The sequence below is a fragment of the Aulostomus chinensis genome, chromosome 6 (genome assembly GCF_037954235.1).
Source record: "Aulostomus chinensis isolate RoL2024-O1b breed Wild chromosome 6, RoL_Achi_v1.0, whole genome shotgun sequence".
Lineage (NCBI taxonomy): Eukaryota > Metazoa > Chordata > Actinopteri > Syngnathiformes > Aulostomidae > Aulostomus > Aulostomus chinensis.
In genome coordinates, this window is record NC_141325.1 from 23,853,053 (window position 1) to 23,869,988 (window position 16,936).

General features: G+C 41.2%; 3 protein-coding genes across 9 annotated transcripts in view; all 3 read left to right on the top strand.

The window, feature by feature from the left end:
- tncb (tenascin Cb) overlaps positions 1–6,354 on the top strand; it is a 105,321-nt gene extending 98,967 nt beyond the window's left edge. For all 5 annotated transcript variants that reach the window (XM_086207099.1, XM_086207102.1, XM_086207098.1 and 2 more), the window contains 6 exons: positions 1,400–1,532; positions 1,794–1,945; positions 2,239–2,335; positions 2,902–3,063; positions 3,656–3,819; positions 4,837–6,354. In XM_086207099.1, the coding sequence (XP_086063225.1) occupies positions 1,400–1,532; positions 1,794–1,945; positions 2,239–2,335; positions 2,902–3,063; positions 3,656–3,819; positions 4,837–4,947 (819 nt within the window). In that variant the 3' untranslated portion in view covers positions 4,948–6,354. The remainder of the gene's footprint in view (positions 1–1,399; positions 1,533–1,793; positions 1,946–2,238; positions 2,336–2,901; positions 3,064–3,655; positions 3,820–4,836) is intronic.
- A 1,176-nt stretch (positions 6,355–7,530) lies between these two features.
- Positions 7,531–11,410, top strand: b3galt8 (beta-1,3-galactosyltransferase 8). Its single transcript, XM_086205449.1, has 2 exons — positions 7,531–7,678; positions 7,767–11,410. The coding sequence occupies exons 1-2, from the start codon at positions 7,607–7,609 to the stop codon at positions 8,631–8,633; spliced, it is 939 nt and encodes a 312-aa protein (XP_086061575.1). The 5' UTR covers positions 7,531–7,606; the 3' UTR covers positions 8,634–11,410.
- A 4,162-nt stretch (positions 11,411–15,572) lies between these two features.
- The window catches only part of LOC147260492 (dual specificity testis-specific protein kinase 1), a 37,531-nt gene continuing 36,167 nt past the window's right edge, over positions 15,573–16,936 (top strand). The window contains exon 1 of one of the 3 annotated variants that reach the window (XM_086205451.1): positions 15,573–15,815. The gene's annotated coding sequence lies outside the window, so the exon portion shown is untranslated. The remainder of the gene's footprint in view (positions 15,816–16,936) is intronic. The other 2 variants (XM_086205450.1, XM_086205452.1) reach the window with 2 other exon arrangements.

Genomic DNA, 16,936 nt, shown 5'->3' on the forward strand with positions numbered 1-16,936 from the left:
CAGGGGTAATGAGAAGTCATTATCTGGTTTTGTTCAATCTGAAAATTATCTTTTCTGTTTATGTATGTGGCTAGTGTAACGAATGTGGGCGCGGCCTTGTTCGGAAGGCTTTTTTGGTTTCGTTTTTTTCTCACTTCACCAAATTTGCATCAACTGTCAAGGCCCCACCCCCACCCATTTTTAACTGTGACGCATGCTTAGTTTGACTGGATATCTCAATTAAAAATACATAACTTTACGAATAAAAACATTTTTTTTGCGTTATTGTAAATGAAAACTTATTATTTCATTAAAATTTTTTTGCCTGTTATATTTTTTCTGGGGCTGAACGGTGGTGCAGTGATTAGCACTGTGGCCTCCTTCTTGCAATCTTTGCAAAACTTGACAAGTGCATTGCTGGTTCTTTGAGGAAGACCAAAAAAACAGTGTTGAGTTTGAGGGTTCAGCAAGAAGGTTCCGGGTTCGAGTCCCGGCTCGGGCACGGGATCTTTCTGTGTGGAGTCTCCATGTTCTCCCCGTGCCTGCGTGGGTTCTCTCTGGTACTCCGGCTTCCTCCCACCGTCCAAAGACATGCAATTGGGGACTAGGCTGATTGGATACTCTAAATTGACCGTAGGTGTGACTGTGAGGGTGAATGGTTGTTCGTCTCTGTATGTTGGCCCTGCGATGGACTGGTGACCTGTCCAGGGTGAACCCCGCCTCTCGCCCGTAGATGCTGGGATAGGCTCCAGCCCCCCCGCGACCCTTACTAGTAAGGAATAACCAGTAGACAATGATGGATGGATATTTTTTCTGTTCTCTCAAAGACCTTCAGACTTGAAGTAAAACTACCTGTGCTAAAAATGTGATGACTTTGACAATTAATGCAAAACTGTTTGAACATGCACAAGGCATGTTCCCTCATGTTGTAGCTGCTGCTATGCAACAGCGGGTTACACAAAATATAATGCACAGGGTTTTTTAAATACCTGGACATTTTACGTGCTTATCTGGAATCATATTCAGGTCCAGGTACAGCCATCTCTCTGAAAATGTCTGACTTTGATCTCATTCCCTCTATCATGTGAGTCAGTGCAGTCTCTCATCGTGTCTTCTCTGATCTCTGACTACTTTTGATCATACATACAGACTGCATCAAAGATACCCTCTGTTACCTCTACATCATTTCAAAAGCTCTGTCATCTCAGTCTGTAATCTCAGACCCCGAACCCTCAAACTCAACACTGTTTTTTTGGTCTTCCTCAAAGAACCAGCAATGCACTTGTCAAGTTTTGCAAAGATTGCATAGAAAGTTGTTGAGTTAATGGGGTCAGAAACATACAGCCAGGGATTTCTTGCATTTAGAGTAAGAACATAAAATGTGTTTGGAAATTAATCATCTGAATGTTTCTTCCTTCAGGAGGTGGTTCTCAGTCCCACTGCTGTCTCCTATAACATGGCTCAGCTCAGCGCCTCCACTGAGTACTCAGTCAAGCTGCAGGCTATCGCTGGTCCCAAGAGAAGCCGAGTCATCACCACTGTCTTCACCACCAGTGAGTGGATGAATGCTGGTCTTTGGCAAGATATCTGAAAAGTATTAAATGCAGCTCAGAGGGTGTGTTTACATGTTTCATTAGCTCACTGTGGATGTGGATAACTCAATTACTCTCAAATACAATGGAATCAGTCTGGTCCACCTATTCCAGTGTATCATCTGTTTGTGTGTGTGTGTGTGTGTGTGTGTGTGTGTGTGTGTGTGTGTGTGTGTGTGTGTGTGTGTGTGTGTGTGTGTGTGTGTGTGTGTGTGTGTGTAGCTGGTGTGTTGTACAGATTCCCAAAGGACTGCTCCCAGGCCCTTCTGAACGGTGAGACCACGTCTGACCTGTATACCATCTATGTGGGTGGAGATGAGAGCCAGCCCCTCCAGGTCTACTGCGACATGAGCACTGATGGTGGTGGATGGATCGTAAGTTACTGGCTTAGCTAGACAACTACACTTTTGTATCAATTAAGAACAAGTTAATTAGAGAGAATATAAATCCAATGTGTCATATTTACTTCATATATTTTCTAGTTTTTGTGAGTGATTCATCTGTGGGGACAAATTCTCTTTCTTTGGAAATAATTTTTATTTTTTTTACTAGCAATTCCCAACATGGAAATGTTGAAAATTAGATATTCTTACTTTCTACCAGTTTACAGTAGAGATGTCAGCAGGTCAAGTATAATATTCAGTCTCCCTTTTTTCTTTCATTACAGGTTTTCCTTAGACGTCAGAGCGGTAGACTGGAGTTTTTCCGCAACTGGAAGAATTATACAGCTGGCTTCGGTGACATGAATGATGAATTCTGGCTGGGTAATTACTAGCAAACATTTATATATACTCACATTTCAATTATGAGTACCCTTGAAGCCCAGTGCATTATGGATGTTGTAGGGTTTTCACTTCGAAGCAAAAGCATATACTGCAACCCGTTCATTCACATGGCACCAGTGTCATTTAACTGCACATGACAACCGCAAACATAACAATGCTTAATTAAGAAAAACGCCTTTGACACAAGGAGAAAATATTTTGAACAAATCTGTCTAAGGTCTGATACATACAATGCTGGGTCATCCTGCTGAATGTATAATAATTCAGACCTTTGCAATCAACTCAAAACTGCACTCACCTTCTCCCTCTGAATTTACTCCGTCCTCCTCTGTGTCTGCTACCATTGAGCCTACCAGTTGAAATGGAGAAAAAAACAAAACAAAGGCTGAAACTGAAATATATTAATAGATGATGAAAATTCTAAAAGAATTATTTTATAGTTTTCAGTATTGTCACCTCAGCCGTCCTAACTGATTGTGCTGGTTAGTGCCTCACGATTTAGGAAAAAGGGGAAAAAAAGAAAAACCCTCTCATCTCACTCTCAGGTCTGTCCAACCTGCATAAGATCACAGCTGGAGGTCAGTATGAACTACGAGTGGACCTGAGAGATAAAGGAGAAACAGCCTATGCTCAGTACGACAAGTTCTCCGTTTCTGAACCTCGGACACGCTACAAAGTCCACGTGGGAGGATACAGTGGAACAGCAGGTAAAGAATCATTATTTTTATTATTGTTATTGTTGTTGTTATTATTATTGTTATTATTATTATTATTACCCCATTACAATTAATGCTGTCCTTCAGTGTTTTTTTAATTTTAATTTTATTAATTTGGGCTGCACAGTGGTGCAGTGGTTGGCACTGTCGCCTCACAGCAAGAAGGTTCCGGGTTCGAGTCCCAGCTCAGCCACGGGATCTTTCTGTGTGGAGTCTGCATGTTCTCCCTGTACCTGTGTGGGTTCTCTCTGGTACTCTGGCTTCTTCCCACCATCCAAAGACATGCAATTGGGGACTAGGCTGATTGATACTCTAAATTGACCGTAGGAGTGACTGTGAGTGTGAATGGTTGTTTGTCTCTCTATGTTGGCCCTGTGATGGACTGGTGACCTGTCCAGGGTGAACCCTGCCTCTCGCCCATTGACACTGGGATAGGCTCCAGCTCTCCCCCCCCCCCCCCGCGACCCTTAATGAAGGAATAAGTGGAAGACAATGGATGGATGGATTTTATTTATTTTTAATGTCGTAGTCATAAAATGTAACTATTCCTAACAGCATAATTTCTGCTTTCGTGTTGCTGAAGGTGACTCCATGACCTACCACCACGGTCGTCCGTTCTCCACCTACGACCATGACAACGACATTGCCGTCACCAACTGTGCTCTGTCCTATAAGGGCGCCTTCTGGTACAAAAACTGCCACCGTGTCAACCTCATGGGACGCTATGGAGATAACAGTCACAGCAAGGTAACGTCGCTTCATCGAGATATTGATGGGATGTCCGAACCTCTAGGCGGGGTTAGATGACCTGCTAGATATGGATACCATATGTTATAAATAATAGCTTATTTCTAAACTAAAATTCTTCAATAGGTTGAATCTCTGTCGTGTACAGCCAAAAATCGAAGTGGAAAACGTCACTTGGACCACTCAAATAAATGTCAACCTACAAAACCTCACCATCACTTCTGTAGATCCATAAAGCTCTGTCTGTTCACACCTCGCAGAAGTGCACACAACACAGTATTGTTATTTCAAGACAAAGTGATGCATCCACATTTGAACATTCTTTCTTGACATAATTAAATATTATCAGCACACACTTTGGACAGACTTGGCTAAGCAGCAATTATCGTTTCAGCTGAATCATGAAACACTCTAGGATGACACTTGATGAGTCTAATAGGAATGAAATGGTAATCAGTCATTTATGTCATCGGCTCTGACAGGGATTTTGACTCCTGACATTCATTTTCCAATTTTGAAAACAACAACAAACTCCAACTCTTGAACGCTGCACCACTGGCGCTGGCTCGATCACTTAGCTTCTCAGCGACAAATACTTTTCTCATATTGACCCTCCCATCAGTAAAGGATAAGTCATAGATGCAACAATAGTGAGTTATTCCAATGTATAAGTGACTGAGGACATCTCATGACCATAGCAAGTATTACAAAGCAAAGTGAGAAATCACTTGACCAATACCAAGAAAGTTGGTGAAAAGTCATATTAGAAGGTCTGGAAGAAAAGATCTACAGCAAATGGTTTATGGTGAAACTGATCTGTTTTCTTTAAGTTTACATGCATCTAAACTGCAGCTTTCCAACTGCGAAATGAATTTGTGGATACTATATTGTACCTATGTTCATATATGTTTGCAAAAGTCTTTTCGCCAATACTGACTCACTAAGAAATGACCAGATTCTTCTGATTGGCCTGCAACATCTGTACCTCAACTCTTCTGATTGACCTCCTCTCCTCAGGGTGTCAACTGGTTCCACTGGAAAGGCCACGAGCACTCGATCGAGTTTGCGGAGATGAAGATTAGACCGTCCAACTTCAGGAACCTGGAGGGAAGGAGGAAACGATCATAAATGCTCCGTTACCACCCCCACCATCAACAACAACACTGCTACTATTCTGTCTGGACTCCCCATAAACCATCTCGATCCTCATGCAACCCCGCCTTCCCATCCATCCTGCAGCAACCAAAGCCACTGCCAAGAGCCCGGCTGACACCCCATAGACCAACACACCCTCCTTCCTCCCCTGTGCTGACACATCCGCCTCCATCCCCGTCCCCCCTCTCTTGTGGAAATGCTGCCAGTGCGGAAATTGATGTGCATGTTACAAACTGGACTTGAGTCAAGCCCACACAGGTTCTGTTCACACACCAAAGAGAGCAAAAAACAACTCTGTCACACCTGATTAGGATCCTGATCTGTTGTGTTGCAGCATTTGTCTGGAGGCATGTGTACAGCTTGGGCATTATGTTGTGTACAGTAATTCATACGGTTTCCTATTTCACACCCAAGCCACATTTAGTTTGTGGTTTTCACTGAAAGGACTGGATGTTTTTAGTACAATGTGGTCTCATTTAGGGGCTAAAACCTTTAATACAGTGATCATTCAAATGGATTCCCATTGAAATCCTATTCCCCTCAATCGTACTGTACATGTACAAATCTGATTGAAGCATTTGACAAAGGATATCCCTCAGATGGCACTGCTTACATGTCGGATATTTCCGTCTAACTTGCCGTTTGCTTGTCTTTGTGCGACCTAACTCGTCTCAGTGTCACTTTATCCTCCCTGGGTCTCCTCATGTCCCTCAACACAAACCAACGTCTGTTGTGATAGAGATGGAATTAAAAAGAGAAAAAAAATCGTATGGAAAAATATTTTTACCTGCTACATCCCATGTTCATGTGGATGGCAATGTTTTCCACTCATTATGTGAGCCCCTGAAGGCATCGTGCTCCAGCCACAGTATTGTGTTTTAAACAGCTAAAAGAAGAGAGAATACAGAAACGCTGATGTGTTTCATTTGTTTGTTAGATGAATCCAAGGCAGGACCTATTATTCAGTATATAATGAAATGCGGTGATTAATTTTCTTTTCTTTTTTTCAAAATGTGAATACAGTACTTATATGTGGAACAAGAGATTTTATGTGTTGTGACACAGATGATTTTGATGCTCAGAACAAAAAAAAAGGCCAACTCCATTTGAATTGCGGTTGATAGTAAGGCCTTTATGCTTATGTTGATGAAAATAGTGTTTGGATGGGCCAACATGTGAGAACTAGTGACTGGTTTCAGCCCTCCCCCCTCAACCCCAGCCCGACCCTCCCCGTCCCCTGTTACGGCAGGATACTAAACCACTGACCTTCTAAAGAATGCCTGTGTAAATTAAGTTTGTTTTGGTTGTTTTGTTTGTTTATTACTGGGTGAACAACAGGTGTTTCTCTGTAAACTGTATTACAATAAAACAGTTTGTTTAAAAGGAAGACGTTGCGGCATTTTATTTGGTGGGTCATAGTCCCGACAAACAAAGGTACCTTTTCTTTTTACACTGTAGACACATATTCCAATTAATTATTTTACCCAAAAAAATATACATCATAAATGACATGTTTTGTTCAACCCACCTGATGTGCCACATTTTGGAGGCACTATGGCACAAGAAATGCGCTCCTTAAAAATGCTCATCAGTTACACAGGCCTCCCAATTAATGACAGACAATATGGCTGGGACTATTTTAATCAAGACAGAGGCCTTTCTAAGCTCAAAACTACTTACATACACCTCATTCCACACTGCAGACTCTGAGTCAATAACCCCAAACGTCCTCCAAATAGGACAGCCTCATCCCTCAGGTGCTCCACGCTGCCTCGGTAGCTGAGCAGATTATGGTGCTATAGTCTGGCTCGGGGCCCTGTGAGTTAAGGGCCAACGAATCTGATAACCTGTGGTTCTCTAAACTAAAAATAAATAAATGAAGGAAACGTCAGCTGACTCTTCAGTGTCCTGGTGCAAAGACTAGATCAGGTCAGACATATATATATATATATATATATATGTATATACACACACATACTGTATGTGTGTGTGTGTGTGTGTGTGTGTTTGTGCATACGCAATTCTCAAAATTCAGTCTTTTCTCACCTGACCTGACCTGCCCCAGGTCACCTTGCACCTCTTCAGTCACCCCCCCCCCCCAGCACAATGTTGTAGCTTTTGTTTTTATTTTTTACCTAAAATTCTTTTTTTTCAAACTCTGCTCCTCCCTCCGCTTTTGTTGATGCTGCCCTCCTCCCCAACCCTTTACCTCAAACACGTACGCACACACACACACACGCACACGCACGCGCACGCACACACACACAAATTTAAATTGTATTTTTTCTGCAACCCTGGCAAAACGTATGCTCTGGCCCCTTTACTTCCGTACCTGTTCATCCTCAGTAAATTATCAAGGAGTTTAATTTCATTGAAGACGAAATGGAAGTAATAATACATGTTGCACTCGTCATTTTTTTATTTTTTTATTTAAGTGCTTGGTATGGTCGTGGATTCGTCCCTTTCGCCCCCCCCCCCCCTCCCTTATCTTCCTTCGCCCCTCCTCGAACCTCCTCATCTTCCTTCGCCCCTCCTCGTCCTGACCACACTGCTCTCTCCATTTCCTGGTTCATCCCGTTGGTCGCGTCTACTGTATGCTGTCTAACACGTGACTTCCTCGTTTCTCCGTGTCATGTCGGACTTTCAGCTGGACACAAGAGCGAAGAGGAGACTTAAAGGCGATGAAGATAACGTTCTGCAGGAGGTTAGTCAAGCTCCTCGTCGTCTCAACTGTGATCCTCCTCTCTGCTCACATCTTAGTAAGTAGAGTCACTTTTACTCCATTTCCAAAGCCCAGCCCCCTTCCTGTGGAGGAGTACAGAGTCCTCTCCCCTGACACATACAAGTATATTCTCAACCAGCCCGCTGCATGTAAGGACAGAAGCCCTTTCCTGGTGTTTATGGTCCCCGTTGCTCCTGTGGAGGTTTCAGCGAGGGAGGCTGTTAGAAAAACATGGGGTGCAGCAGGTCAGGACACCATGACTCTCTTCTTCCTGGGACTGTCTAAGGGGGGTCTGGATAGGAGCATCCAGAACAAGCTGGAGGAGGAGAATAGGAGGCATGCAGACCTCATCCAGATGAACTTCATGGACAGTTACAAGAATCTGACAATCAAGAGTATGATGATGATGAACTGGCTGGCCACGCACTGCCCCAACGCCTCCTACGCCATGAAGGTGGACGCTGACATCTTTGTCAATGTCTTCTACCTCCTCGGATGGCTGAGCCAATCCCCCAGGCAGGGTTACATCACTGGGTCCGTGATAAGCGACGGGAGGCCCAGGAGGGACAGTAGCAACAAGTGGTGGATCTCAGAGGAGCTGTACCCTGAGGACAGCTTCCCCCCTTATGTGTCAGGAGCAGGCTATGTCTTCTCTCTAGACCTGGCTGCCAGGATCTCCTGGGCGACCAGGTTTGTGCGGATGATCCCCCTGGAGGATGTCTATGTTGGCTTGTGTCTGCGGGTGCTGGGTGTCCGGCCAGTGTACTCCAGAAGCCTGCTGACTCTGAGTAACCTTTTTGAAATCCAAGATCTGGAGTACAACAGATGCACTTTTGCCCGACGTGTTCTTGTTAACGGGTTTCAGCCTTCAAAACTGCTGCATGTTTGGCAGGATTTCTCTCAAGGCTATAAAAGCTGCCTCGTGCTGGTGCACTAAGAGCTTTATAGGTGCAGAACGAGTGTCCGAGCCAGAAAGTACCACAACAAAATACTGCAGCGAAGGAGATACAGCCATCAGGGTGGAGGGTAGCCCAGTTAGCCTTGTTCATCAGGAAAGAAGCCTTTAGGATCAGTGAAGTGAAGAATGCTGAAAAACCTGCTGGTTCCACAGTCTGTTGTCCTTAGTAGACCAGCGTAAAATAGCATGGACTCCATGAAAAACTAAACCAGCAATCAAAACAGCTGGTATTTGTCTTACCAATTAACGTCAACTTAATTATTTTTTAATAAACAACTGATACAAAAGGTAACAGTTCTCCTAAACCAGTCCTCAGACTAGAGAAACTGGGACTGGAGATTATTTGGCATTTTTGCTTGAAAAAATTACAACAAATAAAAGAATTGCTTTCCAATATCGTTAAGTAGTGAACTAACATCAGAATTAAAAGTTCAGCTGGTGCAGGATTTTTCTTTAGAATAAAATTAACACATGATAAAAGAACGGATATCCACACACTTTTAATTACTCCGAGTTTGTTTTATTAGGTGTACAACAGGGAAATGAAGTTTTTATTTTCTGTGTTCTAGGCTTCATAAATATTCGCTTTAGGAGCATTTAAAACAGTGTGTGGATGTTCAATCTTTGTTTCTTCCTCCCTGGATAGTTGCCAAAAAAATTCTGTTGACTGACTACTCAGGTTTCAGTTCGGCTTAAATAACAGGACAACTTCAGTGATAGTTGATCAACAGAACAGTGACTGATCTTTATATCCATTTCAGTAATTAGAATCAATCGTAAAGCAAAAAATGTCAAACACCTGCTACTTTCTTTGACAAATGGAGGCTTTTCTCTCTTTTGACATTAGTTATTTCTGAGTGTTGGGAGAAAAACACAAAATAAGAGGGCTAGAAATAGGACTGGGCATCCATGAATGATACCAGTACCTGCACTCTAAAGCTTGGATGCTGGTTCCTGGACGATCCCTTTTTTCAATAGCAATTTAAATGTGATTTAACCGAGTGGAAGTTTGCCTTCCTTTTCTGCTCCGTTTCACGCGCACACACTCATGAGAATATGAAGTAGATCTACCTAAATGAGGGTTAACGTGGCCTCTCTCTTCCATCTCTTTTAGGGTTATATTTCAGCATGTTGACATTTTTTTTCAATCTCAAAGCAATTTTGCGACAGAACAAAAGAAACGACAACTTAAATGTCAAGAGTTGAATGAGAGGACATCTTTCAGTATTCGATCATATGGCCATAATCATAAACGTTTAGTAGCACAGTGTGATACCTACACTTAGCTAGGAGATACATTAGATAAACAACTGATAGATTCATTGATAAAAGTGGTTATTTAGTGTTGATTAAATCGACTGACAGTCGAAAGGGGACGTCTCTCAGTGCCCGCCTTGCATTTGCTTCGGATTTGCCTTATTTATCATTGTTTAATCACACTCTTGCATTGGCCTTTTTGTTTTTTATTTTTCACCTTGTACTGAGATAAAATAAGAACTTCCTTACATAACTAAGCAACATCATGGAGAAGGCTGAACCGGGAACTGTTGTGGTATTTTGCATAAAAATGTGCTCAGTCCATTCATGCAAAATCCAGTTGACTGCATGTGTTGTTGGAGTTTTTAACCTCTTACATCCAACAATTTATAGTTTCAGTTGTAATTGTAAACATTTAAGGATCATTGCCTGTATTTAACAGATTTTTGCCTTATAGGAAGAATATATAGTTACTGTCACCTTCTTAATCCAACATGCTGGATAGTTATGTAACTGGGTCTGTATCAAAGCTGTATGGATAATATAATGTATGATAGTTTGGAGTTTGCACCAAAGATTATAGGAAAATAGATCAAATGTACTGCCATCACTCTTAATCTTCAGTCAGTGCCTGCTGGGTTAATAGAGCTGTAAACATGACCCAGATTAAATCTTAATTTGAGTTTAGATAATCTAAAAGACCTTGCAGCTCGCCGGGTTACTGTGCCTATATTTATAGATGGATGTCATGACTGCCTGCTTACTTGTTGATATTCATGTTCATGTTGTAGTTGCACTCTTAAGCCAGCTGGTGGCAGTATGGACCAGCTGAAGCAAGCTGATATCTCTGACTTTAGTGTCCTATGCAGTTACAATTAAGGCCTTTACACAGTTATCAGTGACCACATCGAGTAAATCTATTTATGGCCTTGTCTTATTTGATTTAATTTCATGTACTTTATAATATATTCACTATGGACTACTGCCTATGTTTACCAAAATACCTCACTGAATTTCAACTCTGGATAGTAATGATATTGCCTGGAAGGAGAAAATATATAACCTCCACCTACCTTTACCGTCGTTATGCTGTTTAAGAGCACTTTTTTGTTGTCAATCTTGCTGTTTCTTCAGATAGCACGACTGCTGCTACCTCAATATCTGCTGATAGTATATGCTGTGCTGAAAATTAATAAATAAAATGGTCGTAAAAACAGAATTCAAGGAGATTTATTCATTCAGATTGATTCCCATTTAAATGATACAAAAATTGAAATAATAAAGAAGAGGAAAAAAATCCTTACATTAAAATTGCAAATCTGGGTGCAAGAGCAAATGTACAATAGAACGTAAGAAGTAGAAGACATACAAATTGAGCACAAGGTAATTCCGGACGTTTGTATGCAGATCAAAATGAAAAGTAACTTGATTAATATGACATATAAACTATGTAAAGTGTAATATCTGAATTTATCATGTGCACCCCATTATGGTATTTCAAAGAGTAACATCTAAACACCATAGCTATCCAAAGTGAAACAGATCATTACTGCTGCCAGTGCCTCCCTTGTTGTTTCCACAGTTGAATATTGGAGTTTCACAGTGTAGAATGAAGGATGTGCAGAGTTATAATGAACTCCTTATTTCACAAAATGAATGTGAAAATCATGGCGCATATTCACAAAACCTTTATTTTACCACTAGGAGTTCTTTGAAATGACACCAAAACATTCATTACTAAAAGTGTCCACTTAATAGGCATTCACAAAGCTGTGGTGAGGAACTTTCACTCAGCAAATTTCAGAGAAATCTTAAACTAAAAGAAAGGGGCAGGGTTAAGACTGTTGCTGTGCGTGATGTCACGTTTCAGGCACACGCTTAACGCTCAGTAATTGGCTAATTCACTGAAAAAAATCCACCTGAGTGTATTTAAAGTGAACATACAGTACTGTATCCTCACATGAATAAATGTATTTCTGCACTGACTCGTGGAATTGAGTTCATAAAGGAATTCTTGGAACTGAAATCACATCATGATAAAGAGAATACCTTTTTTGTTAAAGCTCAGTACCTCTGAAGACCTCTAAAGCATAGACACAATGATGTGGTAGATTGCAGGCAGCAGCCATGTGGAGATTCTCTGTGTTTTGGATTTTAGTGGTTTAGTAATCTTCTTCACTACCCAATACGATTCAAAGGTTTAAGAGCTGGTTTTAGTGATGAGTTGTTTCGTGAAATACTCTTACACGAGACATGTAGGAGTTATAAAAGTACGACAGACCCGGTCCCATCCTTTTAAAAGAGCTGGGTTTTTAAAGGCGTTTGTATGACAAGTACTTTGGAAGCTGATCCTGGAAAATATTACAATATTCTTGTAATTTTTTTTCATGACAGGGAAGATTTGTTGGCATTTTAAGGATTTAAATGTGGGGCTTTCAGGTGAGCTTTTCTTAAACCTTAACACACGCGTGGACAAGAAATACAAGGTAAAAGTAAAAATGCCGAAACATAACGGCAATAATAAACACAAGAAGAAGAAGAAGCAAAGTTAGGAACACGCTTTACCATGAAGAGAAATAATGAACAAAATGAACACGCCAACAACAAAAATACAAAATGATAAGGCACATAAGAACAAGAAACACAAAGAAACATAAGAATTAAGAACACAATGGAGCGTGGTAACGACAACAGTAAGACAGTAGGTGACAATAAGGTCAAAAAGAGATAGTTGAAATGGGCTTATCTTTTGTTGTTGTTGTTGTTGTTGCATTCATGACTGTTGGACATACTGTAAAGGAGAAATCTGAGTCACCTGGTAGCTGCGCACCAGTAAAAAAAAAAAAGATGAATTTTCAAATCCCTCCTTCTTTACAAATATAAATGAAATAAATTCTGCTGATTTCTGCTATTCATGCCTATTGAATGTGTACGACATCAGCAGTTGGGTGATGGTGAACAAGCAGGTAGGATTCGTGACGGGCCTGCTGGCGGATGAGCGGAGCAGCAGAGCCAGCGAGTGGGCTCACAGATAGATGGCTGAGGCCTTGTGACTCACCTGAGTGCTGGAGCATCATCAGATGGCAGCCTCACAGCAAACCAGCAACACCTACAACAGCCTGACAGCAGAGACCAGAGGACAGCTCAGGGCTGCACATGTGGGTTGTTTTTTTTTCTTCTTGGTTTTACCAAATCAGATCACTGCATTTTAACCAAAGGCAGCTAGACTTATTCTGTAGCTAAGCCAGTGCTACCATAAACCTGATCAGTCACAACACATGTTGTTATTCCTCGCCTCTTGGACGGCAAAGCTCTGAACAAGCAGTATTTATAAGTGGAGTCAGTGTTTGATGTAACGTTTAAGTGCCAACTCCTTTTTTGGCTCTATGTCACATTGTTCTCACTGCAAAGGCCAAACCAGTGCAACAAAGTTTATTTTTAACCATGTATGATGGTTTTGTTTAGCAACCAGGGGGCAGCAGAACAAGCAGTAAACAACCAAGACATATTACAACTATGCATAGCTAAGATGTTAGAAAATAAACAAGTCTTTTTCCTACAGCAGTAATCAACCTGGCACTATCATACAAATCACTGCAGAACAATGATGAGGTGTCAGTGTTGCGGTTGAGGTCTGGTTGGACGCAAAATCACTTAGGTTGAAGGAAAAATTGAAGTTTTGGTTCAAATACAGACTTTTTATTTTTCAACTGGTATGTTTAACAACTTTGGAAGGAACTAAATGTACTTATGGGTATCAGAGGGTTGGAACAAATGAATGCGGCCGTTTGGCTTGGAGAATTTGGTGGAAGTTCAAGACAGCCAGTTATACTCAACCATGAATTACAAAATTGATCAGGTTTTTTTTCTGGTCCAAGGGGGAGAATGTTATGACTCAGCCTTCATGCAACATTCTAATTATACTATAAACAAGAACAAGCTTGTGTATGATATGGAAGAAACCCTCCAGTGAGTTACTATTGTTGTCCCAAAAGGTCAGGGGTTCTCAACCCAAGAGAGTAAGTGGTTACTTAGCAGAGGGGGAGATTCTGTGACTGAACCAGCAAACCAGAGGAAACCAGGCAGTGCCAGTCTAAAGGACATAAAAACCTAGCGTGACCTTCCATCCGTCCTCCCATTTTCTATACTGCTTATCCGTTAAGGGTTGCAGGCCTAGCATGACCTGCCCTTGTTGTGGGCCCTGAACATCTCTGAAACCCTTTATCCAGTGAGATAGTGACTCAATGGCTTTAGCCTAAATGAGCCAATTAACTCTTAATTCAGAAAAACAGAGCAGATTTTTTTTTCTCTAGTGAATGCAATACGCTTTTATATTTTACTCACCCATAAAATTGGAAATGCATTTTTTCATCTACTTAACATTGTTTGAATGAGGCACATCCTGTCACACAAAGACGCAGAAACACACATTTTTGTTACTTCCAGACTGGACTGCTCCACTTCTCCTATCAGGATGCCCTAAAAAAACTCTGAAGGCACTCCAGCTGGTCCTAAATACGGCTGTGTGTATATTGACAAGAACAACTAGAGTATTTCACATTTATATTGATTTCTTTGCACCGGCTCCCCGTCTCATCCAGAACAGAAATCGAAATCCTTCAAACGTATAAATCCCACAATGGTAAGACACTGACAATAAATTTAAAATTTTGATAAAGCCTACAGTTAGGCCTGGCTCAGGCTAGCCCGCAGTTAAGCTGCTATAGGCTGAGGCTGTTTTGGGATCGGCCATGATGCAGTGAGCTTCTCTGTCTTGAACATTTATATCCTACAAACGCATGTTAATAACTTCTCTCCTGAGTCTTTGTGCTTTTTCACCATGCAGACTCAAAACTGATGTAGCTGACAGAGGACAATCAGAGACCTGCAGAGGCTAAAACTGCAAGCATCACTTGTAGGTAAACTGAACCGAGAATAAAATTCCCCCTCTTTTAAGAATTAATGGTGTCAGTGGACTCCTGCAGGCGTGACGTCTGTAATACTGTGATGAAGAAATTATATGTCAGCTTCAGTTAGCATTAGATTTACATGTGACTTACATCTGCACAATCAAGAATCGCTCAGTTCTCAAAATGTTTGTATAGAATGTAAAACAAGTAAGAAATAAAAGGAATGGTATAAAAGACTAATATCTAAAGTACCATAAACCTTCAGTTCAACAGCTTTAATTATTATTTCCCTCATGTTGTTTCATTATGTAAAGCTCTTTTTCATTCTCCATTGAGTGTCTATTTGTCTATTATTCGTGTGCCTCGTGTTCGAGTCTATTCATTTCCCACACTGGCTGAGTGGGAGTTGATGATTTGGGCCAGAGCTCTTCATTGTTCCAACACCCCCACCTCTGTGCTGTACTCCATCTAGATACCTCTGATCAGCACATGTAGCTTGTAGAAGAGTCTGACATTCATTCTCTATGGTCACTATAGCACACAATATGTGGAGGCGGTCAGAAATAGTTTTATTTGGACATAAATAAAAAGCACGAAAGGTCTGTTGTCAACTATTGCATGTGAAATTCTCAACAGCGTGACTGGTGTCTGCTGCTCAGCTTCACCCTCCTCCTCTCCTCTCCTCTCCTCTCCTCGTGGGTGGAGTTTCATCCACCGACGTGCTGCTGAGGCTGGTTCCTAAGACAACCCATGAAACATGCATTTGCATTAGCGAGGCTGCTTTCACCGCAGCTAGGCACGGTGGTGAAGCCAACGAGAGCAGGAAACCCAAACACCGCTGAAGGCTGCGGGAGAGACGCACCGACCGGTACTTCCTGCACGGATAGAAAAAACCTACCATATTATGATGCAGCAAACTTCGTCGACTTCATAAACTTTATTTATTTTTATTTTCATTTTTTATATTTTTTACCGCAACCGGGAGTGAATATATGTAAGTAAAATATTTGTTGTCTTTTTGGCTACATGTATAAGAGCTAACATAAAGTTTATGGAGGAATATAACTGCAAGATGTGTAATTATCGAAGAAATATTCATGTTCAGAGAGCACAGTACAGCCACTAACTTTCGATTGACTACAATAGGCATTACTGTGCAGTGGTTCCCAACATGCGGCTCGCGACCGAAATAGGCTTTCGTAATAAATGTGAGGGTTTCATAGCTGTTTAAAGTGAAAGGAACTTTTTAGTTTTTTTTTAGAGCTTCCTGTTTTATTTATTTTTTTCAACCAGACTTTTTTTTAAAAACATTTCTAAGTTTATTTATGGTATTATTGTTGGTGACTGTCACTTGGGGGGGGGGGGGGGGGTCAAGCAAAGCATTTTGTGGGTGTCAACACAAGGATAACCAAAGTCAACAACAACAACATGTATATAAAAAAAACCTTATACAATAGCTACACAAACGAACACGATACAACTGAAGAGATTTTGCAGTGTTTAACAATGCGCACACTCGAGGACAATTAAATAGATTTAAACTTGTGTTAATTGGAGGGGGATACTAGAAAACTCTTGAGTATATGAGCCCTCAGATGGGGAGGGGGGGGCAGGAATTTAACTTCATCTCTCAGTGCTGAGCTGTTCTGTGACCTTAGCCTGATTCATTGGGAGCTTTTATTCACCACACCCTGATTACCTTATTTTAAACAAAGTCATTTGTAAAACTATGTTTATTATTTGTTGACCTCAAATGAAAGTTGACATACCTGATCAAATTTTGCCATAGTCAATAATTTATCATAACAACATACTAATTTCTAATATCACACTTAAATACAGTGAAATTTAGATGAATTCTCATTTTATTCAACCGCATTTCACAACTTAAAAAAAACAGAAGCTGGTGACGTTATGGTTCAGAGGTAGAGTGGCTGTCTAGCAACCGAAGGGTCGCTGGTTCGATCCTCACTTCCCCTGGTGACCATGTCAAAGTATCCTTGAGCAAGATACTGAAGCCCTACTTGCTTCTGATGCCCCTGCGACAGACTGGCGACCCAACCAGAGTGAACCCTGCCTCACACCCAATGTCAGTTGGATAAGCAGTATAGAAAA